The sequence below is a fragment of the Hipposideros armiger genome, unplaced genomic scaffold, assembly GCF_001890085.2.
Source record: "Hipposideros armiger isolate ML-2016 unplaced genomic scaffold, ASM189008v1 scaffold_1083, whole genome shotgun sequence".
Lineage (NCBI taxonomy): Eukaryota > Metazoa > Chordata > Mammalia > Chiroptera > Hipposideridae > Hipposideros > Hipposideros armiger.
In genome coordinates, this window is record NW_017732433.1 from 395,968 (window position 1) to 422,551 (window position 26,584).

The 26,584-nt window shown below is 44.4% G+C and overlaps 4 protein-coding genes across 4 annotated transcripts in view; 2 read left to right on the forward strand and 2 right to left on the reverse strand.

Annotated features, from left to right (window-relative positions):
* Positions 1 to 6,312, forward strand: part of CCT6A (chaperonin containing TCP1 subunit 6A) — a 16,018-nt gene extending 9,706 nt beyond the window's left edge. The window contains exons 6-13 of the mRNA XM_019632134.1: positions 3 to 160; positions 250 to 332; positions 2,558 to 2,654; positions 2,947 to 3,094; positions 3,499 to 3,632; positions 4,025 to 4,127; positions 5,019 to 5,091; positions 5,304 to 6,312. Of these exons, the coding sequence (XP_019487679.1) occupies positions 3 to 160; positions 250 to 332; positions 2,558 to 2,654; positions 2,947 to 3,094; positions 3,499 to 3,632; positions 4,025 to 4,127; positions 5,019 to 5,091; positions 5,304 to 5,376 (869 nt within the window). The 3' untranslated portion in view covers positions 5,377 to 6,312. The remainder of the gene's footprint in view (positions 1 to 2; positions 161 to 249; positions 333 to 2,557; positions 2,655 to 2,946; positions 3,095 to 3,498; positions 3,633 to 4,024; positions 4,128 to 5,018; positions 5,092 to 5,303) is intronic.
* A 1,836-nt stretch (positions 6,313 to 8,148) lies between these two features.
* SUMF2 (sulfatase modifying factor 2) lies at positions 8,149 to 13,685 on the forward strand. The gene is made up of 3 exons (XM_019632135.1): positions 8,149 to 9,577; positions 11,965 to 12,123; positions 12,861 to 13,685. The coding sequence occupies exons 1-3, from the start codon at positions 9,390 to 9,392 to the stop codon at positions 13,198 to 13,200; spliced, it is 687 nt and encodes a 228-aa protein (XP_019487680.1). The 5' UTR covers positions 8,149 to 9,389; the 3' UTR covers positions 13,201 to 13,685.
* A 36-nt stretch (positions 13,686 to 13,721) lies between these two features.
* Positions 13,722 to 26,584, reverse strand: part of PHKG1 (phosphorylase kinase catalytic subunit gamma 1) — an 18,027-nt gene continuing 5,164 nt past the window's right edge. The window contains exons 2-10 of the mRNA XM_019632146.1: positions 24,973 to 25,087; positions 24,255 to 24,433; positions 23,734 to 23,788; positions 21,335 to 21,400; positions 15,858 to 16,021; positions 15,358 to 15,448; positions 15,064 to 15,217; positions 14,756 to 14,881; positions 13,722 to 14,399 (exon numbers count right to left, since the gene is read on the reverse strand). Coding sequence (XP_019487691.1) covers positions 14,154 to 14,399; positions 14,756 to 14,881; positions 15,064 to 15,217; positions 15,358 to 15,448; positions 15,858 to 16,021; positions 21,335 to 21,400; positions 23,734 to 23,788; positions 24,255 to 24,433; positions 24,973 to 25,055 — 1,164 coding nt within the window. The 5' untranslated portion in view covers positions 25,056 to 25,087 and the 3' untranslated portion in view covers positions 13,722 to 14,153. The remainder of the gene's footprint in view (positions 14,400 to 14,755; positions 14,882 to 15,063; positions 15,218 to 15,357; positions 15,449 to 15,857; positions 16,022 to 21,334; positions 21,401 to 23,733; positions 23,789 to 24,254; positions 24,434 to 24,972; positions 25,088 to 26,584) is intronic.
* Positions 18,201 to 20,432, reverse strand: CHCHD2 (coiled-coil-helix-coiled-coil-helix domain containing 2). The gene is made up of 2 exons (XM_019632145.1): positions 20,272 to 20,432; positions 18,201 to 18,519 (listed from the first exon to the last, which is right to left on the reverse strand). Exons 1-2 carry the CDS (start codon positions 20,319 to 20,321, stop codon positions 18,216 to 18,218), a joined length of 354 nt encoding a protein of 117 aa, XP_019487690.1. The 5' UTR covers positions 20,322 to 20,432; the 3' UTR covers positions 18,201 to 18,215.

Sequence of the window (26,584 nt, forward strand, 5' to 3'; positions counted from 1 at the left end):
AGAAGTGAATTCTGGCTTTTTTTACAAGAGTGCAGAAGAAAGAGAGAAACTTGTAAAAGCTGAAAGAAAATTCATTGAAGATAGAGTTAAAAAAATAATAGAACTGAAAAAGAAAGTCTGTGGTGACTCAGATAAAGGATTTGTTGTTATTAATCAAAAGGTGAGTGAATTTTGCTTTATAAACTAGTCTAACCATTTTTATTTTTTTAAGGTGAAATATATTGAAACTCATTTTTATTCCTGTTACAGGGAATTGACCCATTTTCCTTAGATGCTCTTGCAAAAGAAGGCATAGTAGCTCTACGCAGAGCTAAAAGGAGAAATATGGAAAGGTATGGAGAGGAGGTTATCTGAGCGCTGTGAATTTGTGCAAGATAACTGAGATTGTTCCTTTCTCCCCCCCTCTTATGTTTGCATTTTCCTTTTTATTGTGATGAAATATACATAATATAAAATTTACCATTTTACCCATTTTTTTGAACTGTAAAATTCAGTGGCATTTAGATTCACATTGTTGTGCAATCATCACCATTATCCAATTCTAGAACTTCTTCATCATCACAAACTGAAACTACCCATTAAAGGATAACTTCCCATTTCTGCCCCCACCCATCCCCCATAAATACTATTCTACTTTCTGTCTCTGAATCTGATACCTCATATAAGGGAATCACACAATATTTGTCCTTTTGTGTTTGGCTTATTTCACTTAGCATAATGTTTTCAAAGTTCATCCATGTTGTAGCATGGATCAGAATTTCATTTCTTTTTAAGGATGAATAATAATACTCTGTTATATGGATATATCACATCCTTGTTTATCCATATATCGACGGACATTTATTTAGATTTCTGTTTTGGCTACTATGAGTAATGAATGCTGTGAACATTAGTGTATACTTGTTTTATTTTTAAACCATGACACATTATACAAGGTGCGATCAAAGAATACGGTGTATGTTTTGAAAAATCTTATTACAGTAAAAGACACACTGCCATTAATCCCCCTCAGAATACTCCGCCTTGCTTTGAACACACTTATCCCATCCTTCTTGCCACTTTCTGAAGCAGTTTGGAAGTCCTTTTTTATGAGTGTCTTTAATTGCACTTGTCATAGTTGCCTCGCTATCCTGAGTCATTTTGACTTTGGGGAAGAGCCAGAAGTTGCACGGTGCCAGATGCAGGGAATAAAGTGGATGAGGACACACCATAATGTTTTTATTTGACAGAAATTGTCATACCAGAAGTGATGTGTGTGACACAGAGCGATGTCATGATGGAGGAGGATTTATAGCACACTTGAAACACCTTTCAGCTGTAGCTCACACCCGACTGACTGCACTGAACAAGTTGAAACTTGTCACACACTGTTACTAAGGTTAAATGCTCTGCTTCCTGTATTGAAGAGCCCGCCATTCCATTGGATAGCACTCGGCAGAAGCATTCACTGTATTTTGTGATAATGGAAAGCCTCCGTGTCACACATCACTTCTGGTATACAGCAATTTCTGTCAAATAAAAACATGGGGGCTGGCCATGTGATGCATCGGTTAAGAGTTGGCTTGGGAGTGCCGGCTCTGAGCAGCAGGGCCGCGGTTTGGATCCCACAGGAGGGTCAGTGACCCTGCACCCTGTACAGCTAAGATGGTGAACAATAGCTCGGCCTGGAGCCGGGCTGCCAGATACCAGCGATGGCATAGGCTGCAGTGGGCTGCCAAGAGCTACCATGAGTGGCTGGCAGCCAGTGTGAGTGGCTGGCAGCTGGCGTGAGTGGCCGTCCAGTGGCCAGCAACTGATTGCCTCACCCGGGAAGAGCGCAATGATAATACCGACATGGGCCAGTGAAGCAACATCCTCCACAACTAGACTGAAGAAAAGGACAGCAACTTGTCTGTTCCCCTTCCCTGATTCCCCAATAAAATTTAAAAAAAACAAACCATGGTGTGTCTTTATCTACCTTACTCACTGGATCTGGCACCATGTGATTTCTGGCTCTTTCCCAAAGTCAAAAAGCCCATGAAAGGTAAACATTTTGAATTGATTCAGGATATCCAGACAGCCATGACAAGCACAACTAAAGACAAAAGGACTTATAGAACTGCTTCAGCAAGTGTCAAGAATGATGGGATAAGTGTATTTGAAGTGAAAGGGAGTATTTTGAGGGGGATTAATGGCAATGTATCTTTTACTGGAATAAATTTTTTTCTTATTCACTGTATTGTCTGATCCACCTTGTGCATATTTTTCCACGTCAAGAGACAGCATCAAGGAGTTTCTCAGAAATCCAATAAGCTAACCATGATGAAGAGCTCTTATCCACCTTTAGATTTCATGTCAGGAGTATTTGCTTACTCAAGAGAGGATTTTAAATGAAGACAGGAGAAAAGACCTGTTTTAAGCTGGTTGGTGGTAAATTGAAACGCTTAAGTTAAAATACATTTTAGAGTATAATTTTAATGTTTAATTCTGAAAGACTTCTAAAAATTTTGCATTTTTTCTTGAAAACGTAACTAACATTAAAGTCATTTGCATATCTTAAAATACTTCAATATTTCAGGCTGACTCTTGCTTGTGGTGGAGTAGCTCTGAATTCTTTTGATGACCTAAATCCAGATTGCTTGGGACATGCAGGACTTGTCTATGAGTATACATTGGTAAGTGTATTTTCTTTTCAAAGATAATCCTTTTAGGTTTGTGAATTCTTCAGTAGTAAAAACTCATTCAAACTCGTCATCAGATTTTGGCTTTTTTTACACACGTTGTGATGCTTTATGTATACTAATTATATGCATTTGAAGGGAAACTCAATTTTATGTGATTTTTTTTTTAAAGTAATAATTTGCTTTAATGTGATCAGCGTTTCCTATTAATATGCTACTTACAATTTCTCCTCTGATCATTCTTTGTACAACCATATCTTGTTTTTGAAAATACCACTTTACATAGGGAGAAGAGAAGTTCACCTTTATTGAGAAATGTAATAATCCTCGCTCTGTCACGTTATTGATCAAAGGACCAAATAAGCACACACTCACTCAAATCAAAGATGCAATAAGAGATGGCTTGAGGGCTGTTAAAAATGCTCTTGATGATGGTAAGATCCTCATTGTATTTAAACTATTCTTTTTGCCAGTTTGAAAGGCATGGCTGAATACTGTGTTCTTTTTATCAGTAGCTTACACAGCCAGACACCATGCAAAAATAAAGTGTTCCCTTTAAAGTGGCTATGATGGTATGCCAAGCTTTTTCATAGCATAATGTTAAAAGTGGATACAAATAAATGAGTTAATACCCTCCAAGTGCTAGTTAAATTGAGTCATTCTGCTGTTTGATAATGATGCCTGCATTGCTTTCAAATGCAATATCAAAATTGCTGTGGTTATACTGAATTCTCAAGAAATTAATAGCTTTCATTTGTGTGTGTTTTAATTTATATGTTTTCTTATAATTCTACAGTTTTCTTTGTAGTTTAGCATTTCTCTCTTCCCCACACAACAGGCTGTGTAGTTCCAGGTGCTGGTGCAGTGGAAGTGGCGATGGCAGAAGCCCTGATTAAATACAAGCCCAGTGTAAAGGGCAGGGCTCAACTTGGAGTTCAAGCATTTGCTGATGCATTGCTCATTATTCCCAAGGTATGACTACTTTAACAGTCAATTTATAAAATAATACCAAAATGATCCAGCTGATGAATGCAAAAGCCTTTTGATAATGTGGTTTTGAATAAACAAGTTTGATCAGTTTTTTCCCTAACACGAGAACAGGCATCTCTCATCATCCAAATGTATTTGATTCCTCTGGAAGGAAAACCTGAATATCTGTTTCAGATGGTAAGAGATACGACTATTTTAAGAAGGTTTGCAGTATAAGGGTTATGATCGAGTACAAGCTTGCTTTTTGTTTAAGTTAAACTATGATCAATATTGTGATTTTTTTATTATTTATTGGAAATTCTGTTCATTTATTGTACACTTGACTATCAATTTTTAGGTCCTGTCTTTTAAAGGATTAAATTTGCTTGCTTTAGGTTCTTGCTCAGAATTCTGGTTTTGACCTTCAGGAAACACTGGTTAAAGTTCAAGCGGAACATTCAAATTCAGGTCAACTTGTGGGTGTGGACTTGAACACAGGTAAGAGAATGCAACTGTTTGTAGGGGGAGAACTGGGTGATAGAGGTGAGGTGAAGCCAGGAAAGATCACAAGAGACATGGAGAATTGCTTTGCGGTGTGACAACAGTCTTATCAGGGAACTCTGGGTTCTGAAATAAAAATGGAATGACTAGATACAGTAATTAAGGGAATAGAGTATGCATTTGAATAATTTCGGAGAGTATGGGTTTGTTGATGTTGCCGAGTGGTGGTAGATGGTTCAGGTTAATATTGAAAGGGTTCGTATTAGGATTACTTCACTCCATTTTTTATCAGGGACTTTGATAAGAAAATATATTAGATCATGTTCACTAGTTTAAAAAGACTGAGGATTGCAAATAATGCTGAAAGAGGGAACCAAGTATAATGAAATTTAAAGCCCTAGTCTTGGGCCAATGTAACAACACAAATTATGTAAGTACAAAGTGGAAGAGAGATAAATCCATACAATATGTGTTAAGACCTGTTGTCAACAGCATTATTTACATTGAAGTTAATAGAAAAGGTTTTGGGAATGAGAAAAATGATAAGCCCATTTTGGCCAGATGATAGTTTGGAGTGCAGTACTTTAATATGGACAAATTGGGACTGTGCCCAGAACAAAAGCTGTTCAAACATTGGTAACCAATAGAGCAGTGGATCTTCTAAGTGAAGATCAGTCACTCATCAAAGGTACTGCTCACGGAAGTCATGGTTTGGAGTACAAAACTGACTAAATGGGGAGCTTTGGGTTTTCATAGTTAATACTAGAGGAAATGAGAGTAATCAGTGATAAGCAAAGCAGCACAAAATACTGTTGGTTCTTTTAGAGACAACATTCTAATCTTACAACCTGCTCTATATGATTTTAAGACTACTGGATTACCTTTCAGGTGAGCCAATGGTGGCAGCACAAGCAGGCATATGGGATAACTATTGTGTAAAGAAACAGCTTCTTCACTCCTGGTAAGTTTAAGAAAGCCAAAACTAAAATAATCTTTAATCATCATATTTTTTAATTTGGTGTGTTCTGTTTAATTTCTATTTTTCCATTTAAAAAATATATAGGAAAAGGGAAACTTAATTGGATTTAATTTGCACGGTTTAGTTGGAAATTGAGTTGAATTCGGGTTCATATCTGAAATCTGAGCCATCTGATTTTTTTCCTCCCCTTTCAGCACTGTGATTGCTACCAACATTCTCCTGGTAGATGAGATCATGCGAGCTGGAATGTCTTCTCTCAAAGGTTGAATTGAAGCCTCCTTTGTATCATCGTGAAGAGTCTTAAGAGTGACCCTAAGAATCCAGCTGTGGAATTTTTGTCTAAGCTTCAAATAATTTTCAGAGGAATTTTCTTTTCTATGTGAAAAAAGGAGAGAACACTGGCGCCTATTCAAATTTCAAAGTCTGAAATTATAATTACAGCATTTTTTTTAATTGCACTCAGTGTACACACATAAAGCAGGCTGTTTTCATCCAATAAACAGGATGTTTTGCTTTAGCTTCAGTGATAAAAATATATGTTAGAAAAGTATGTTACCTACCTTATTAAATATTCCTTGAAAAACAAATTTTAATGGTTTAACAGTTTTTTCTAATGTATCTTAATTTATCCAATAATTTCCTATTAAGTATTTAAGCTTAAAATTTTTATAATAATATAAGTAACACTTAAATACCTTAAGGTTTTGAAAACATCCCTGTTTTCTTACTATAAATTCCTGTGAGTAAAAAAACTATTGGATCTTTCCATTGGGCTTTTGAAGTAGATTTGCATAAAATGCTCCCCAGCGAAGTTAAGTGGTACTAGATAGAAACATGGGTGAACTAGAGGCGAGGGAGTTGAAAGAGCTAAAAGTATAAAGTGGCAAAAATAGAAATAGAGGAGGCAGAGTTAGAAAGAGGGCTGAATCCACAGTGACTAAGGGCTATGTGAGGTAAAACAGATGTTCAGATGGGCCCCATTTTCACACCTCTGAACTTTTGCTTATGCTGAAATGTCCGTCCCAAAACCTCCAGGATCATCTTTCTCAAATTATTCTCTCCTACTTGTTTCCACAAAATTGTTTTTGTACAGTTAGTACATCTCTGCAGTCCTTGAAGGTGAAATTGTGTTACTAAGCTTTGTATTTTGAGGACTTGGCAGTTGCCTACAATGAATGCAATAAATGTTAACTTGAAACCTTTTCTGTGATCTTGCAATGGTATTCCAAGGGTAGGAAGTTAGTCTAAATGTTCACAAGGTAATGAAGGGGCTTCTGGAATGCCAGGGCCTCTAAACACTAACCCTGAGAAAACTGCCTTTTTTTTTTTTTTCTTTTTTTTTTTAATTTGGGTGACCATGGTTTGTAAAATTACATAGGTTTCAAGTGCACAATTCTGTATTACATCATCTGTATATCACATTGTGTGTTCACCATCCAGAGTCAGTTCTTCCATCATATATTTTACCTCATTTACCCTTATCTACCACTCCCCTCCCCCTTACCCTCTGGTAACCACCAAACTTGTCTGTGTCTGAGTTTTTGTCTTGTTCCTTTGTTGCTTTCAGTTTTATATGTGTATCAGTGAAATAGTGGTTCTCAACTTTTTCTGACATATTTCGCATAGCATAACCTCAAGATCCATTTTGTCACAAATGGTGCTATTTCATCTTACGGCAGAATAGTATTTCATTGTGTATATGTACTACATGTTCATTAGTCAAAGGACACTGATTGTTTCCATGTCTTGGCCACCGTGAATAATGCTGCAATGAAATCGAGGTACATAATATCTTTACAGATAAATGTTTTCAGATTTTGGGGGTATATTCTTAATTACCTGACTCCACAGCCTTAAAATTCAGGTCCCAGCCTACTCGCCCTCTGGACTAGTGACGCCTCTCAGTTGATAGCATCTAGAGCAGTGGGTCTCAACCTTCCTAATGTCGCAACCCCTTAATATAGTTTCTCATGTGGTGATCCCCCCAACCATAAAATTATTTTCGTTGCTACTCAATTTTGCTAGTTATGAATCGTAATGTAAATCTGATATGCAGGATGTATTTTATTGTTACAAATTGAACATAAAGCATAGTGATTATAATTGCAAAATGTAATTATAGTGAAATATAATTCATGAAGTGTCGTTTAACCTTCAATACTGCTGCTTTCAACACAGCAGCTGCTTTCTACACAGCTGCTCTCTAAATGTGTGACTGGTCTGCATAAGTACATTATGGCGCCAACCCTGTCACATACACCTGTATTTGTATGGGGTATATGTGATGGGGTTGGCGCAATGATGTCACACGCCCGGTACTTGTATGTGGGCGTATCTGCATGTGGGCGGACCTGCCAGGAGACAATAGAGGAGCGGTGTCTCGGTTCCCAAGACCATCGAAAATATGTTTTCCGATGGTCTTAGGCGACCCCTGTGAAAGGGTCGTTCGACCCCCAAAGGGGTCGCAACCCACAGGTTGAGAACCGCTGATCTAGAGGCTGCGCCAGGGGGCGGTAGCTGACTGTATAGAGCATGCGCAGTAGATCTGCCACAGTGTGGTACTGGTGCTGCTGTAGCTTGCGTTCCTGGTATGGTCCCCTCGCTGCCACTGCTGTCACTCCTGTCTGTCCCGTGGATCAAGCTAGGTTAGTGTATTGGCCTGCTGGACTTCCCCTGGTGCCGTTTGTCCCAAGAAGCATCAGAAAAGGTGTGGGGCACTCCACCCTGGTAGGGGAGAGCGAGGCCTGTTTGCTTTCTGGTGGGGCTCCTGATGGGGCCTGGAGCAGCCAGAGGCACCTCCCAGAGGCAGCCAACTGAGGAGGTGGTTAACCGCTCATACCATATCTCACTCCCTTTTTACTTTTAACTCATTTTGGAATCTCGAACTAAGTTTATTTTCAGGTGTGCAAAACAACAGAGTCAGACATTTATATACTTAACAAAGTGATAACCCCAGTCAACTGTAATTGAAAAATACATTAAAAATATATATATATATATATATATATATATATATATATATATATATAACAAGCCAAGCCCCTCTACCCAACCCCCTGTGTACCTGTTGCCCAGCTTAAACAGTTGCCAATTTATGGTTAATCTTGCTTTGGTATCCCTCCCACTTTCCCCTTCCCTAGGGCCATAGTGAAGTGAATCCAGGCATACGGTTTTGTTTATAAATATTTAGCTTGAATAGCCAAAGAGACAAGAAGTCACACACAAAAAAACACCATTTTTCACCTACAAAATTAACATCCAGTTAGTGTTCAAATTCATCTATAAGTGTTTTTTCGTTATAGTTTACTTGTTGATTTAGTATGAAAATAAACTTTATACATTGGAATTGTTATGTTGTTTCTTAATTCCCTTTTATTCTGAGATTTCCCTGCTTGCTCCATTTTTTTCCCCTTGAAGTGAATGAAATCCTCAGTGTGAGTGTTCAGAATGAGAATAAGAGGGCCAAAGATAGGACTTCTGAGGAACGTGAAGACATGAACTCTGCCTTTGAGGAATTTATGGATCTTAAACATCCTTATATAGAAACAAGACCATAAAGTAGTACATCAAGCCACACAGTAGTATGGCCTGCAGGAAATAGCACTGGTATGGTAGTAGAGAGGACCTGGATCTAATCCTGTCTCCTGCTAACTAGCTCTTGAAGTCATTTTTCTTTCGGGGTCATGGTTTTCTTCTGTTAAATAGAGGATTAAGTTAAAGATCCTTTAAATTCTATGATTTCTTGAGGCATTCAAACAGCAAGTATGAAGGCGCTCATTCAATTATTTAATGACAATTATTGTACACTTGTGCTAGGGATACACCAGCAAATTGATGTCCTTTGCTTTCTGGAGCATATGATACAATGGTGAAAATCATTTGAAATTGATAAGGAACAGGCAGAGACACAGCATGAATGTAAGTGTGGGGAGAAAGGTGCTAGATTTATTCGAGGCTATAGAGTCTAGATTTACCTACCTGGAACAAAGGATTGTGTAGAGGAATAGAGAGGTAAGGAAAAGAAATATTTGTTGAAAACCTACCATATGCTCACCATCTCACATGTTATTTTAATTCATGCAGCTATGCCTGTGAGATAGATGCTATTCACATTTTATAGACGAAGAAATTGAACCTCCGGTTAAGTAATTTGCTTAAGGTCACCCAGCAAATTAAGTGACAGGACAAGAATTGAAAGCTGAATTTTTAAGCCTCCATTTTTATTTTATGAATATTTGATCCAAATATGATCCAAATATTGCCATTTGTTGTATATACTGATGACTCTTTTTTTCTCTGCAGGGAATGGGCAGGTGACTAGCATGGTTCAGCTACCAGGTGGGAGATTCCAGATGGGAACAAATTCACCAGACAGCAGAGATGGTGAAGGGCCTATCCGGGAGGTGACAGTAAAACCCTTTGCCATCGACATATTTCCTGTCACCAACAAAGATTTCAGGTACCTCTAGTGTTCTTCCAGGAGGAGTAAAGGCTCTTTCTAATCTTTCTTAACACCTAAAAGGAAACTTAGCTTATTCACTATTACATGTCATCTTTGCAGTAGTACTGTGGAATAAGTGTTATCTATATTTTTCAAATGAAAAATTTGAAGTCCAGAGAGGTTTACCTTGCTGTCTGTTAGTGGCAGACCTGGGCCTGGAACTCAAATTCCCTGACTGTTGAGCCAGTGGATTTTCCGTTACACTGGGCACAGGATTAAGAAATATGGACAAAAGTGAAACACTCAACAGTGACCTCTTCAGCTGGGGAGGAGGGTCAGACTCACTGAGAGTACCTTAAATTCCCTTTATATTTACTTAGGGAAATGGCATTGTTTTGGGAATCAAACATTGTGGTTCCAGTTCAATCTAAGAAGACAAGCTGAACTGCCTTAGTTTCCTCAAGGTGATACATTTTATAACTTCAAATGCTACAGGGGGGAATACATAGGAAGGGGAAGGAACAGGAAGACTATAAGGCAAATGTGAAAATGACTTAAATGCTATATTTGTGGACATAAAACTTTTCAAGATAAAAGGTTGTGAGGGAAAATCGATTCAGGAGACACATACTGAAGTAAGCATAAGGATTGGCGGTGTACTCCTCAGGTCCTCTGCCTCAGTGATTCTGCCTCTAGGGATTTATCTTAAAGGAATTAAGGTTGTCCAAAAACATTTAGCTAAAAAGCTGATGTTATAAACAGCTATTAACGATTTAAAGATCACTTAAACATATTATATCAATATAACAGACTACTTAGCAGTCATTTAAAATTCTGTTGTCAAAAAGAGATAGTTATGAGATGTTAAGTGAAAAAGTTAGCTTACAAAAAACAATATTTAGGGTATGATCCCACTTTTAAAAACTATGTATGTAGAATGTATATGCATTTAAAAAGAGCTGGAAGTGCAAATTTCATTGGTTGACAGATTTTTCCCATGTTTTGGTTGACTTCCAGGGAAGTCAACTCCAGGGAACCACCTTGTTAAATGGCCAGGAGAGGGGACAGCAGGTGGGGAGAATATGGAATGATATATGTTAGCTGGTGTGATAATGGATGATTTTAATTTTTTTCTTTTTACCTACCTGTATTTTCTCATTTTTCTACAATTCCATTTGTACTCCTTATATATGCTTTCAAAGAGTATTTTTTAAAAGGAAATTTTTTTAAATTGATGGAGAAATCACTTCTGATCAGACTTGTACCATATCATGACAAACTGAAATAGGTAGGTAGATAGATGCACAGTATGCGTTCTTGTCTATTTCACATTATGACCTATTATATACTAGAAATATAATGTCACATCTAGCAAGCCCCTAAATGTTTCTTAGAACCCATAATTTGTCTCTGCCTCTCTGGTAAAAGATTCTTAAACTCTTCAGGTGCTTTGAGGCTGGTAAAGAGCTATTGCTACCAATCAGGTCAACTCCATTCTCAATGTCCCTTTGATAGGTGAACAATGTCTTATATCAAAAGGCTGGCCCAGATGGGGCACTATTAGCCCAGTGAAAACAATCCATCTTACCCCAGCAATCTGCTGAAACTTGCCCAGCCATACCAAACTATATGAAAACCTATTCTAAAATCTCAGCAACTCATTTCTGTTTGACTCAGTTTCTTTCATCTGTTATATGGAGATAATAACATCTGTTCTGCCTCCCTCCCATGATTGCTGTGAAATTAGGTATGTAAGAAAGACCTTTCAGAAAAGAGACCCACTTCCCACCCTTAAATCTTCTCAGCTGCTTTATTCATAATCTCTAAAAACTTGAGATAATACAAATGACCTGCAATTGGTGAATGAATAAACAAAATATGATATATCTATACCATGAAATACTACTCAGTAATAAAAAGGAACAAACTATGGATACCTTCAACAACTTGGATGAATCTCAGAAGCATTATGCTAAATGAAAGAAGCCAGATCCAAAAACTTCATACTGTATGATTCAACTTATGTGAGTTTATATTCTGGGAAAGGCAAAACTATAGGGACAAGAAACAGATCAGCATTTGCCAGGGTACAAGGGAATTTTGGGTGGTGTTTGAGAGAACTGCTCTATTTCTTGATTATAATAGTGACTATAAGCTTTGTCAAAACTCACAAAAATATACACTAAAAAGAGTGAATTTTACTATATGTGAATTACACATACACCAACAGATTTTTTAAAAACATCTGCTCATTTGCCATTTCCCATCAGGTTGCTGTCAACATTCACAAATTGATTGGCAGGATCATTCTGTCTGACAGATGAGGCAGAGAGAGGCACCCCAGGGAAAGCATTTGCTCCCTGGCTCTGATGGCTGGGAGGGGGTGTGGTGCTTCCCAGCTGGGACTGACCTACCTGCTGTGCCGCAGGGCTCTATGACCTCGTGGGCAACGTGTGGGAGTGGACAGCTTCCCCATACCAGGGTGCTGGTCAGGACATGCGTGTCCTCCCGGGGGCATCCTGGATCGACAGATCTGATGGCTCTGCCAATCACCGGGCCCGCATCACCACCAGGTGAGGGGCGTGGGAGCTGGGGGCTGAGGGTCTCGGTCCTGGCCTTGCAGAGCAAGTAGCACCAGGACCAGTGTTGGCACTGCTTCTGCACCTCTACCGCCACCGGGGTTGTGGGCACCGAAAAAAATGCCAGCAGTACTTGCTGTGAAAAACAAGAGTCCAGGACAACTTGTGCCTTTTCTTGTCAGCTCTCAGCACCAAGGGAGACTTTGTGCCCAGCATCTTACTTATATGGGTGTCTCCTCACGTCCTCATGACTAGGTGTGCAGAGGGGGGAAGTGGGGTGGCCATATCAATAGCTCATGGCCATGGGTCATGGTGGGCACATGAAAACTCATTTTCTACAACCATTTGGTCTTACAGTTAAGGACAAGATAGGCTCAGGGAAGTCCTCGGACCGGCTCCTTTCACACAGATGGTCAGCGGCACCATGAGAGTCTTACCTCTTGTTGACAGGCTTTTTTTATCTGCGTTATTCTAAACTACCAACAGTCAAAGCTGTTAGTCGTAGCTTTCCCTGTTTTCCAGTGCAGTCTCAGAACCACTCTCACTTCCTTCACCCTGTCCCATATCTCCAGGTGTTCCCTCATACCAGGCTTCCTTCCAGACCATCCCACCCCAGTCTTCAGGTTCCCCAGACCACAGCAGGCCCTGGGAGGTGGAGCAGGAAAGTTGGGTAAGGCCCCAGACCCCTTTCTCAACAAATGTTCATTCTCTCTCCCCTTCTCTGGCGGCAGAATGGGCAACACTCCAGATTCAGCCTCAGACAACCCGGGCTTCCGCTGTGCTTCCGGTGTAGGTCGACTGCCTGGGGAGCTTGAGCAGCCATGTAGAGCCAAGGAGAAGAGTCCTCTATGGTACCCATGCCACTCACTGGTGACATTCCAAACACAGCCAAACTCCAGGCTCTTCAACTTCAGCTTCAGGAGTGACCTCCTTCCCCTTCCTCCAGCCCTCTGTGACAGGCACCTCTCACCAGGACAAGTGAGGCCTCTGACCACAGAGGAGGGGTGCCACTGTCTCTTGGGGAAGTGCCCCAACTTACTAATAGTGGCTGGGAGCTGGGTGTTTCTCTGAGGGGCCAACTAACCCAATAGGGGCCAAGTACTCAGATAATTGGGGCACAGTACTCTGAAAGGCAGTTTGGTAAAAGATTTTATTTCCTTTATTTTATTTTTTTTTAGCTGAGCCATCCTGTGGTAAAAGATTTTAAATCTGTTCCCTCCCCCTTACTCGGTGTCTGACTCAGGGATCTGACATTGTTTTTTCAAGGCAGAATTTCCCTGGTTCTCTTGGTTTTCCCAGCAAATTGCTGTAGAAAGAAAACCCTTCGTTCGTTTGCCTCATTTATAGTGTTTCATGTGCCTCTGAAGGAAACTAATTTCCACTTTCTGTATGTAAAATGTAGCAGTGTGGGCTCATTAAAGCACAATATCAGTTTCAAAGGATCTAGGAGAATCGAATATTTGCCCGGCGAAACTGCATCTGGGACTCACAAAATAAATAATACTCCAGAAAGACAGATATCAGAAGTTTCTCTTTGTATTGTTGATTATGTCAGGGCTTTCACATGCCTCTAAAAATATGTCCCCCTGAGAGGAACCTGCTCCTGGGCGTCACTGGACATAGTGACGTCAGAAAAATCTGCTGATTGTATATCTGACTGTTGTCTGTCATCCTCACCCTGAGACCCTACGGGAAGTACGTACAAGTGTCAGTAACTCTGGGCATCCATGAGGACAAACTGAGATGGTGGCACAACTGGGAAGGGGAAAAGCAGGAAGGCTCCCAATAGTGGGGTCACACCTAGCCCCCTCTATGGACCTGGCCCCGACTGCACTTACCACTGTGTGATGGGAGTGCCCTGATCTTCCTATGCAGAGCGTCTGAGAAGGACAGTGGCCCCGTTTCAGGGTTCCTAGCAGGACAATGGGCCCCCCTGGACCAGCACACAACCTCACTCTTGGCTAATATTTCTGTGGCTCCCCCTCCCTAACTGTTCCTGCTCCCCCATCCCACCTGCTAGCCCTTCAGTAGTCTTCCTCCACCAGGGAGAGGAACACAGCCTTGGGTGTGTTCTCAAAGAGGGCCGCCCGGTTCTGCTGCTGCCCCTTCTTCACCCAGTGGCCATAGATTCGGAAAGCATAGGCATCAATGAGTCGGCGCAGAGGCCGGAGGGCATAGGGGTCACGAATGACGATCTCACGGGTCACAGGCTTCACCCTATGGTACTGGTAGTAGATCCGCACTGAAGCCAGCACTGTCAGAGCGATCACCTGCAGGGGGTGGGACCTCTGTCTCCCCGTCCAGTGCAGGGACGCCCTGAACTCCTTTGCCATGAAGCCTTGCATGGCTTCTGCAGAGCCCTTCCCAGTGTTCCTCCCATTCCCGCCCCAGCAGCATCTGCAGGGATTTAGACTGTCAGAGCCAGTCAGGTGACATCTGTCTTCCCCGAAGCCAGGAGAATTTGGACTGAACCATCATGGGGGGTTGGGAGGGAAGGGGAAGTACCTGGAAACCCTGGTGGTGTAAGTAGTAGTCCTTGGGGGAGAAGGAAGGGGACTTGGGGGCTTGGACTTGAGGAGGCAGCAGCAACTGCCCCAGGGCCCTAGGTGGGAAGGGAACTTCTTACCTTAAACTTCCCCCGAGGGCTGAAGTGACGGACTTCTTCCACAACATACTGCTGGAAGAAGGGATGTGCTAAGGCCTCTTCTGCTGAACAACGGCCCTGGGGATTCACCACCAAGAAGCGGGAAACCTGAGACGACAAGGGGGGAGGTGGACTGAAAACAGCATGACAGGGTCCCCTCCAGCATTTCAGAAGACATGGGGTCTCTCCTAGCAGACCCCTCCATCCAGTGGCATGGAATATTTCCCTCCCCCCCACGGCAGGCTTTTCCCCTTGCCTGAGCCGGGGAACCAGCAGACCTGGCCCCTCACCAAGTCTTTCACGGTGTCCGAGTAATCATCCCATTCGGGTGAGCCAAACTGGTAGTTGCCACTCATGATCATCCTCAGCATGAGCATCTGCTTCCGGTGCCAGAAGGGGGGAGAGCCAGCCAGCAGGGTGTACATGATGACCCCTGTGCTCCACCTGGCACCCGGTGGGCGGGAGGAAAGCAGGAGGACTGGCTGTAGCTCTTACCTATTCTTCCCCTCCCCACTCAGGTGTTCCCGGCCATGGTGGCATCCCTGTCCCGATGAGTTGTCACCTTCTTCCCCCAGCACACTCACATGTCCACCTCCTTCCCATAGCCTGGGTGGTCATCGTTCATGGAGCACTCAATGATCTCAGGAGCCAGGTAACTGGGGGTCCCACAGACCTCTGCAGGAATAGTTTCCATCAGGATAGGTCAGCAGGGGGAACTTGGAATAAGAAGGTCCAAAAAAGCAATCCAGATGTAACCAAAATGGTGTTTGGGCTGGGACTCTCCTAACACAGGCCAACTTCAGGGCCAAAGGCAGGGGCCAGGTGCTGGCTCATGGGGCCACCCACTTGGGGCCTGTTTGTTCCCTGGGCACGTCTGGCCATCCTGGCCTAGAACTCAGGCAGTGGGAACCTGGCTCAGCTCAGTCCTGGGAAGAGGGCCTACTGAAAAGACACCTAGCCATGAAATGATCAAATTTTTATTCTGGGGGGAAAAATAGGGGAGAAGCTCAGGCAATCTCTGTTCCTGGGAGAGTTGATGAGAAAGCCTGAGTCCCTGACATTTGCCAAGGCCCCGTTACCGGACCTCGCAGCTTCTGTCCTGGCTCCAGCTGGTAAGAGAAACCAAAGTCTGTGAGCTTGATGTTCATGTCATCGTCTAAGAGGATGTTCTCAGGCTTCAGATCGCGATGCACGATGTTGAGTTTGTGCAAGGTACAGATCACCTCCAGCAGGGCTCTCATGATTTTTCTGGGGTGGGACGGGTACATGTTATTCTTGTCTCCTACTCTGTAGGGTCAGGTAGCAGGCAGGGAGACCGAAGCCCACATACTAGCCAGACTGCAAGTAAGAAAGGGCTTTGGACAGGCTGGGACAGTGTAGGCCAGGGGTCGGTAAATTGCGGCTCGCGAGCCACATGTGGCTCTATGGGTACGTTCCGTCTCAAAAGTTTGCCGACCCCTGGAAGAGCCAATCCTGTCCCTCACAACAATTTAAAAATTATTCAAGAGCCATATCTATGTTTTTAAATAATCACCATTATGTGAATAATATCCTTTAAAAATTTTATAAATTTTAGAAATTATGATAGCTTTATTTTCATTTTCAATTTTACTTCAGAGGCTCGCGAGCTGCAGTTTGCTGACCCCTGGCAGCTCTTCCGTCTCAAAAGTTTGCCAACCCCTGGTCTAGGTTGAGCCAAGGGTGGAGGGAGACCACGAAAGCCAGTGGTGCACAAGCCCAGCCCAGACAAGTGGGCGCACACACACACACACACACACACACACCTGCCCGAGACCTGGGTGACTGCAGCACCAGGACTCAGGCAGGGAGTGGGGAAAAGGGCAGATGGACCTTCACCTGGTTTCCTTCTCACTCAGGGTGACCTTCTCAGTGAGGTAATCAAAGAGCTCCCCTCTCTTCATCCTGTGGGGACAGAGGGTTTGTAACTTACCCTACTCCCATAGAGCTGTTATCTCACCCTAATACCTCCAGAGGCAAAGTGGGTCAGTCCCCAAAAGATCCAGGGTCTGTGGGGAAGAGTTGGGGGAGTGAGCAGAGAGGTTGTATGGGAATATTGGAAGAGCAACGGAGCCTGGAGGGGTGGCATGGTACCAGTGTAAAGGTCCCCCCCGTCCCCATCTGTGGACGTGACAGCATGGACTGGGATCTATCAGGGCCAAAATCAGGGCTGGGAGGTGAGACTGGCCCAAGGTCCCAGTCAGAAGGACAAGGGTATCTTGAACTTTCCCAGGAGCAAATGTAATAAACAGCAGCACAAGTGTTGAAGGGGCAGCTTTGCCTATTTTAGGATTAAGAATTGTGGATCAATCTTCTCACTTCTTGGGATGATCTATAAAGAGGTATCTGTTAAAGCAATCTAGTTATGATCTGGAGGACAACTTAGGGCGGCCCTAAAAATAGCTTCCCCATGCAACTTCTTCAAAGGTTAGAGACATTTGAGCTGCCTCAAGGGCTCTCCAGGGACAGTGCCACTGAGTGGAGTCAAGACAGCTGCAGTGGTCAAGTCTGGCGGGGCCCTGGGAAAGTTTCCCTTGGTTAAATTAAATAGGAAAGATGCCTCCTGCCCCCTCTCATCTGCCCCTCCAGGGAAAAGAAGTGGCATTCCTAGGGCACAAGGGGTTTTGCCAGTGTCACAGAGAGGCAAGAAAACCATTGAGCTTAGCTGTTGGGCAGGGNTCTACTCCATGTCCCGTGACTATATGTATATATAATTATAGTTGACATACAATATTATTCAAGATCAGGAAAGCAGATTTATACCTGAACAAAGAGCAGTATCCACTGTCTTTGAGGTTAACCGGGGAAAGAGAGCTAAACCCAGATGTAAATTAAAGTTCCCATCTAATAAGTGAAAATTTTTCACGGCAGAAAATGAGCTTTAACAATTCTAGTTATGATCAGAAAGATTCAAGAACAAAGATCCAAATAAAGTGAAATGGTTACCGGGGCATTTAAAACCAGTGATTCAGTGAAGTTTCATGGAGGAAAAAAATGGGATTATTATAGAAAAATGGATGGATCTGAGTTTCAAGTACACCAGAAATGCAACAAAATACACACCCACGTTCATCAGAGGAGAAAATTCACATACCTCAGAAAGAGGGGCAGTGAGAAATGTCAGGTAAGAAATCAGAGAGCAAAAAGCTAGTAAACAGATTTTTTGAATACTTAACTAGATTGAGACTGAATTAGACAAAATATTTAAAATAAAGGGAAAATGGCTGTTTTACAGGTTGAATCAGGTTAAACTACTACAATTCTACTCCTTGGGAAGAAATACCATTTGTACAGTCCTTGTTGATGCTGGCAAAAGGTACTAACTCAACTGCCAAATGTGGCTTTTGATAAAACATTTTCTGTTAACAGCACTGTAGATTCTAAAATTACAGACAGTTCTTACACATAAGGGGCTTACAAATAACTAGGTTTTCTCATAAAATACACCACTGAAGGGAAACGCTGCCCAAAATCTTACCTGGTAAGTGATGTCAGGCCTTGCAGGCTCAGCATTACTTCCTCCACTGAAGCCCCCAGTGATGGCATGACTTAATGTGTGGCCAACAGCAGAGCCCACAGCCACACCAGCCGCAGTGGTTGCCATCTGGGCCATCAGACCTGGCTGCCGGGGTGCCGGAGCAGGTGAGCCAACAGCAGATGGTGGAGCTGCTGCTGGCGGCTGAGTTGCTGGTCCTGGCCTGGGCACAGGTCTCATCTGAGGTGCCCGGCTGTGAAAGAGAAGAACAAAAAGTATGAAGTTCCCACTTCCAGCTAGGTCTGGAAATTGTCAACTTAAAAAAACTTGCATAAGGGCCGGCCGAGTGGCTCAGTTGGTTAAGAGCTTGCTCAACAGTGCAAGCTCTGAGCAACAGGGTTGCCGGTTAGATTCCCGGCCCGGGCTGAGCTGCCAACTGATGACAGGATGGCTCAGCTAAAAAACAAAAAAAAACCCTTGTATATTACAATAAACCCCAGGATTTCCATTTTAAATTATTAAACACAAATACTATATACATACAAGAAAACTTTACAGAACACAATTTCCCTGAACTATTTTATTACATCATTATCTCTTTAACCTTTTGTTAAGGTTGTAATCACCAAGTATAAACTATTTTTTCCTGCTTTTTTGCAACCATTTCCATGTATTCACATAGCCCACAGTATCTTTAAAGAACAGTTATTCCAATGCTTCATAAAAATTGTCAACTATTAAAAGGTAAAAATATCCTTATAGAATTCTCCACATGGTATTAAGTGTTAAGGAAAAAAATATCAAGAGAAGGAGAGCATGTTGTGGGATGTCACAATTTTAGGATAGTTAAGGGAAGTCTCCCTGAGCTGGTAACATCTGAATGAAGGACTGCAGATAGTCATCTGGAGAAACAATCTAGTCAAATTCCTTCATTTTACAGATGGAACACTGAAGACCAGTAACTGGAAGGAAGTGTCTTGCCTGTTATACCAAAATTAATTTCAACTCTTTCCCAGCTGTAGGACATTTGGATGCTTTCGACAATTTCACTATGTCCAGTACTGCTTTAAAAATCTTCACCTATATTATGCTCCCTCTGCCTATTTTTTAGATTGTTTGCTTGGGTGCTCCTCACCCAAATAAGGCTGGTCAAAAGTTTATGACTTCACTTCCTATCAGGTAGCACCTGGCATAACTTTATAAAAATGTGGTTTGCTGTCCTTTGGATAGAAGTTTCTTTCCGTAAGTGAACCCCTTCCCTACACTGCTAGCACAATAAACACAATCCACCTTAGTCCACAGAAGCAACGTGGTACTGTGCTAAATGTCCTGAATTGGTGGTCATCTAAAAACTAGTGTCTGAGATCTGGCTTTCCTACTCACTGGGGGCAAGACCTTTTAGACGAGACACTTATTCTGAGTCTCCAATTTCCTTATTTCTGTAAAAATAGCAATAACATCAATCTCTAGGGTTATCATGAGGCAACTGTCAGTACTTTTTAAAAGTACTTCATTAACTAGAAAATGTCATGTACACGTGAGGGCCTTAAGTGACCGTGTTCCCTACTACGCCCAGCCCCTGGAACACTCACTGCTCATGGCAGGTGCTCAAAGATTATTAACTAAATTGAAATTCGATCATTTTCCCGATTATATTACCCTTCTACATTTTCTTTACTACTTTTGACGTTTCAGCCGGTTTACGCTTACAAACGTCCACTTCTTTTTACAACTTGACTGTTGTAACTTAAAATGAGCTATGAGGTATTATAAGCAATAATTCATGGACATTCGAAATTATAAAGTTTGACACTAACAGGAAATCTAGCTAAGGCCCATTTACAAAAAGCCCTTGCGACGGGCGGAGAAGGGTCCAAGCCTTATCGGCCTTCAGACGTCCTAGTCTGCGCGGCCTCTCCCAGCTTACGCCCCGCCGCGCAGAGGCCTAGCGCAGACTCCCTGCGTCACGGCGCCGGCAGGGCCCCAAACCCCGCGGTGGCCTCACCTGGCCGGAGGGGCCATGCGGGAGGTCCGGCTTCGGCTTCCACGCGGCATCGCAACTGGACGATGGCTCCAAATCCACAAGGTAGAGATTCGGTGGAGAACCCAGCAGCTTCTGCTGAACAGGAGAGCGGAAGACAGGGGGCGGGGCAGGCCTCCGCGCGCAACCAATCAGCGCACAACCAAAGGCCTTCCGTTGTCCGACGTCTCCGTGGGCTCTGAAGGTCAGGGGAATAGCAGGATGACACGGCGGCACCTCGTCGTACGCAGTTAGTGACAGGAGCTGGACGCCCGGGCTGTTTCGAAAACCGGAAATTCCTGCAGTTTCCCGGCAAACCTTGTAGGCCGCAGAACTACTAACAGTGTGCTTCCTAGGGCACAAGGATCGTCGCTGCTTCCTTCAAACATTTGTGTTAACATGATAGGTCAGATGCAACCAGGAGAGTCAGATCTCCGGCGTGATTACCATTGGACCTAGCGCAAGTTACTTAATCATTCTCAGTATTAAGTTGCTTATTTGGATTATTTTTTGAGACAGCGCACACGCAGTATGAATTGAAGGATGTGAAAACTAGGAAGGGATCAACAGAACTTCAGTTCTGTTAGTTTCCCTTCTCTTGGATCTAGTCAANGGCTCTATGGGTACGTTCCGTCTCAAAAGTTTGCCGACCCCTGGAAGAGCCAATCCTGTCCCTCACAACAATTTAAAAATTATTCAAGAGCCATATCTATGTTTTTAAATAATCACCATTATGTGAATAATATCCTTTAAAAATTTTATAAATTTTAGAAATTATGATAGCTTTATTTTCATTTTCAATTTTACTTCAGAGGCTCGCGAGCTGCAGTTTGCTGACCCCTGGCAGCTCTTCCGTCTCAAAAGTTTGCCAACCCCTGGTCTAGGTTGAGCCAAGGGTGGAGGGAGACCACGAAAGCCAGTGGTGCACAAGCCCAGCCCAGACAAGTGGGCGCACACACACACACACACACACACCTGCCCGAGACCTGGGTGACTGCAGCACCAGGACTCAGGCAGGGAGTGGGGAAAAGGGCAGATGGACCTTCACCTGGTTTCCTTCTCACTCAGGGTGACCTTCTCAGTGAGGTAATCAAAGAGCTCCCCTCTCTTCATCCTGTGGGGACAGAGGGTTTGTAACTTACCCTACTCCCATAGAGCTGTTATCTCACCCTAATACCTCCAGAGGCAAAGTGGGCCAGTCCCCAAAAGATCCAGGGTCTGTGGGGAAGAGTTGGGGGAGTGAGCAGAGAGGTTGTATGGGAATATTGGAAGAGCAACGGAGCCTGGAGGGGTGGCATGGTACCAGTGTAAAGGTCCCCCCCCCCGTCCCCATCTGTGGACGTGACAGCATGGACTGGGATCTATCAGGGCCAAAATCAGGGCTGGGAGGTGAGACTGGCCCAAGGTCCCAGTCAGAAGGACAAGGGTATCTTGAACTTTCCCAGGAGCAAATGTAATAAACAGCAGCACAAGTGTTGAAGGGGCAGCTTTGCCTATTTTAGGATTAAGAATTGTGGATCAATCTTCTCACTTCTTGGGATGATCTATAAAGAGGTATCTGTTAAAGCAATCTAGTTATGATCTGGAGGACAACTTAGGGCGGCCCTAAAAATAGCTTCCCCATGCAACTTCTTCAAAGGTTAGAGACATTTGAGCTGCCTCAAGGGCTCTCCAGGGACAGTGCCACTGAGTGGAGTCAAGACAGCTGCAGTGGTCAAGTCTGGCGGGGCCCTGGGAAAGTTTCCCTTGGTTAAATTAAATAGGAAAGATGCCTCCTGCCCCCTCTCATCTGCCCCTCCAGGGAAAAGAAGTGGCATTCCTAGGGCACAAGGGGTTTTGCCAGTGTCACAGAGAGGCAAGAAAACCATTGAGCTTAGCTGTTGGGCAGGGACGGGCAGGGTTCTGTTTGAAGAGACAACCTAGAATTTACAGAGGTGAGCCTTGTTTCATACAATATCTGTACGGTGTTCCTAAAAGACAATGTGTGAATCCAGCTTTTATCATTTTAAAGACACTGGGAGCACTCACTATTAGCAGCAGCAACAAATAGATTTCCCAGGAAACACTAGGGACAGCAGCCTCCTGCCTTCCTGGAGCTGGTGGTTCAGTTGTACACATGTGCCAAGTTACATTGTGTCTCCAGGTAAAACAACACCCCATGTCCAGTACGGCTACAATATGGGATGTTCCAACAATACAAAAGCTACCTGGATGATTTTCTCAAGTAAATTCAGCCTCTAAATGAGCTGTTGCGTGTGGAGAAATCAAGACAGCCCTTCAATAAAGACTCGCACAGCAGAGATTCTGTTCTTTGGTGAGGACTCAGCGAAGTGGGGGAATGAAGAGCCAGAAAATTCCTTTCCCTGGGAAACTTTTCTAATAAAAATGGCAATGTGACTGAATGCACCATTCACAGAACACTTTGTGTTGTTCGAATTTGATGCTCAGAGCCTGGTGAGTTAGGCGGAGTGGTCATTATCATTTTTCCTTTCTTGAGAAAAGAGACTCTCACAGCTGGCGGGTCCACTGGTGCCTATGACAGGAACTCATCTCAGCAGCCCTGCTGGTGCAGAAGCAGGGAAGTAGTGACACGTGAGAATAAGGATGATGTCTGTCTTTGCATTGCACCCGACATACTACTTCTGCCTCCCTGCTGGGTCTCTGGCCTCCTCCTTTCTATTCTTGCCTCATGATGATCAATCAACAGGATCCTTTTCAAAAGTGAATCAGATCTCATTACTCTCTGATCTCCACCCTCCTTCCCATAGGTAAAATGCCTGGGGAATCAGGTCTTTGATGCTGACCGAACTTGCATCCTGTCATCACCACCAGCTTACTCCATTTCCCCACCGGGCCCTTGCCAGTCCTTGAACATGCCAAGCCCATCCAGTCGGGCCCTTGCTCTGGCTCTTCCTCTGCTGGAAGTTTCCTTCTGGAGATCACCTCTGGAAAGCCTTCCCTGACCATTTCATATAAAGAAAAGAAGCCCCACCACTCTCTAACTCGGTCAGCATTATGTACATATACATAACTGTGTGTGTGACTTCATTGCTTGCTGGTCACAGCCTGTGAAAATCATTACATGAAGTCAGGGACCTCATCTTGTTCATTGCTGTATCCTCAATGTCTAGAATAAATTGAATGACCACCATCATCATCATTGTAGCATTTACATTGTGCCAGTCACTGTGCTATTATTATTCCCATAATACTGACTAGAAAACTGATACTTAAAGAAATCATCCAGCCCATATGTAGTGGACCCAGGTTTCGAAACCTGCAGCCTGACCCCAGGTGCTGATCTGCTTAAACATCTGTGATCTTGTTTGGCATCCACAGTAGAGGGGGCCTGGATACTGGCCCCCAGGAAGCCTTGGATGGGGGCCTTCAAAACAAGGTTCTCCCACAGGCCCCAGGGTGTGGCTGCCTCCAGGGCTGTGTACTTACAGATCAAATACCAAGAAGAAGAAAGTGTTGGTCTCGTAAGTGTCCTTCAGCTGTACTGAAAAGGAAATGGTTGGCTTGTCTCAGGTAGCAGAGGATCCTGGGCAGAGGCAGCAGGCACAGGGACAGCAGGGGCATAGGGGCCGGGGGATTAAAGTTGCTGGGGCTGACTTCAGAAGAGGAGGGGGTATCAGGATGGGCTCAAAGGAGGTCCACCAGGGGAGAGGGCAGGTCCAGGAACTTCCTACCCCATTCCCCACCTCACACCCAGCCCCAGCCCTGCCTGTGACCCCTTCGGTCTGGCTGAGAGAGGAGGCTTAGACAGAGCTGAGCCCCTGAAGCAGTCTTCCTGAGGGTTGGAACTGGAAAACTGAAGCCTCAGGGCACTGGGCTGCAGGGACCTCAGGGTGCAGGAGACACTAGACAGTTCTGGCTAACTGCACGGTGGGGATGCACCCCCTGACTTGGATTATCAGGGCAGAGTCATGGCAGAGCCCCTGCTGTGGTGTGGGGCCATCACTCACTGATGTTGGGGTGCCCTGAAACCTTGCGCAGGATGTCCACTTCATTCAGCGTGGCCTGTCGCAGCTCCTGCACCTCCTTGGAGCTGAAGCTGCCGCCCCCCGTGATGTCAATGACCTTCACCGCGTATTCTTGGCATGTGGGCTTGTGGATGCAGCGCCTGACAACACTGCTGACTCCCCTGAGGGTACAGAGGACAGATGGTCCCAGAGCCCCACCCCATGAGAAACCCCAAGTCCAGGCTACAGCAGAGATGTCCCACCTTGTCCCCAAACTCCCTATGAACTTTTGGGGATAGTCAGATGAAAAAGGTGCAGAAAGGGTGATTTTCCTGGGGCTGATGAGTAACAAGCCTGGTTTCAGGCCTCTTCACTTCCAGTTCAGTGTTCTTTCACATTTAGAAAGAACCTGGACACTCTTAAGGCCATAAGCTTCCTCTGACCCCTGATCCCTGACCCTGGCCCAAAGCTGGGTTTGGGTGTGCTTGTTAGCAGCATCAGGGTAAGCTCTTTGCAGGGAGAGATCTCTGATCTGGGTACTCTTAGACCCCCTTATCTGTCCTGGCTCAGGAGGGCAGCACCCAAACCGAGGGACTGTCCAAGTGGACAGTGCTTTGGGGTGGAAATGGGTTCAGTGCTCAGGGTCAAGCAGACATTGCTCCTGTCCGTGGAACTGGCTGGGGGCCAGGACAGCACTTCGTGGGAAAGGCCTGGGCCTTACCTGCCCAGGATCTCCTTGGGTTCATAGTTCTCATAGAAACCCTGTGCGGAACCTGGGTCCGGCAGTGCCTCATCCCTTGTCATGCTCAGCTCCTTAGGGGTGACTCTGAGGGGCTCTGAGGGGGGAACAGAAAGAAGTGATTACCCTCCTGACCTAGAGGATGTGCTCTTTGAGGGCTGGACATTTTTCCACTCATCTTTGCCTCTCCTGGCATGGGACTAACCTTTTGTGCATGTTCAAAACAAATATTTGTGAAATGAAAAAATGCTTTGGAGAGAGCCCAGCATCCTTCTTTCCACTGGCTGTAAACTCTCATGAGCCCCAGCTGACCATGTGTCTCCCTACGTGTTCTCACCATAAGCTGCAGTTTTCAGCCAGGCCCAGCCCCAGGTCCAGGCCTCAGGCAGGAGAGCCTTAAGGTTAGCTCTGAGGAGGTTGGTACACCCTTGATTTTAGAAAGAACCACAGAGAAACTCTTCAGAGGACAAACTAAGGTTCTGGTTCCTCTCTGAGGAGATGAGGCTGGTCCTGCTTTTCCTCTACCTGCTCTCTGCACTTGTGGGGAAAGGTGAGAAGCTTCAGTTTCCTCTTCTTCTAGCCTCTCGCTATCTACCCCAGTCCTAACTCTGTGACCTAAAAACACCCCTTCTTCCAGAACATGCTTCCTGTGCTTCCCACTGCTCCTTCCTCACTCATTTTGTCCTTAACCAGGACTTTCATAGTCACTCTCTCATTCATGCATTCTTTTATACTTTTTGTGAAGCATCATGCCAGGTATTCTGGAGGATGCAGAGCTTGATGGTTGAGTCCTGGTCCCAGCCTCTGGTATCACTTGTCACTGTGTGCTGTCATCTTCCCCATTACACTGCCATCTCCAGGAGGTCCCAGCCATCCCTCCCCTCTGAGCCCAGTGCAGGCATATAGCAGGTGCTGCCCCCTAGATGTGAGTTGGTGGTTGGCGGTATCCCTTTGGTCAGGGTCCTGCTGGCAGAATGCCCCATGTCCTACCTAACAATGTCCAGGGAGCATGTAGAGGTAGAACAGAGCCTGGACACTCAGGCCAGCTGAGCTTCAGCTATGAGGAGACCACGCGATACTAAACTCCCACCTCAATGAAGGATTTGCGGAATGGAGAAAATCATCAACCGGCAGGAAGAATATAAAAAACGGGCACCAGCTGCCACTCAGCAGGGCTCAAGCTGTCTCTAGGCCCACTTATTGCCCTTTCTGGGCCCAAGAAGGCTTAGCCTGTCAAAGAGCCCATTTGCTGACAGCCAAAATGCAGCCTTGGTTGCCTCAGACTCACTCTGGCTGTTCCAAGAAGCCTGGTGTCCTCACTGCTGGGTGCCTGGTTACCAGAGGAAGGCCTAGAATAACAGTTTCCTCTGCCAGCAGCAGGCCCCTGGATTGCTCACAGGCTTCCTCTGCCCTGTCAGCAACCCCAGCCAAGCACAGGAGTGTCTGTTCCCCACAAAAACAAGCTAGTTTCCTGGCAAGTCCTTTTAACTTCCAAATCGGGGCATCTGTGCCCCTAGCTCCCAAAGCCAGGTAGCACTGGGTCCTTCCCTTGCCCCAGCCCTCTATGGGCAGAGGGTATATCTGGACCTACCCC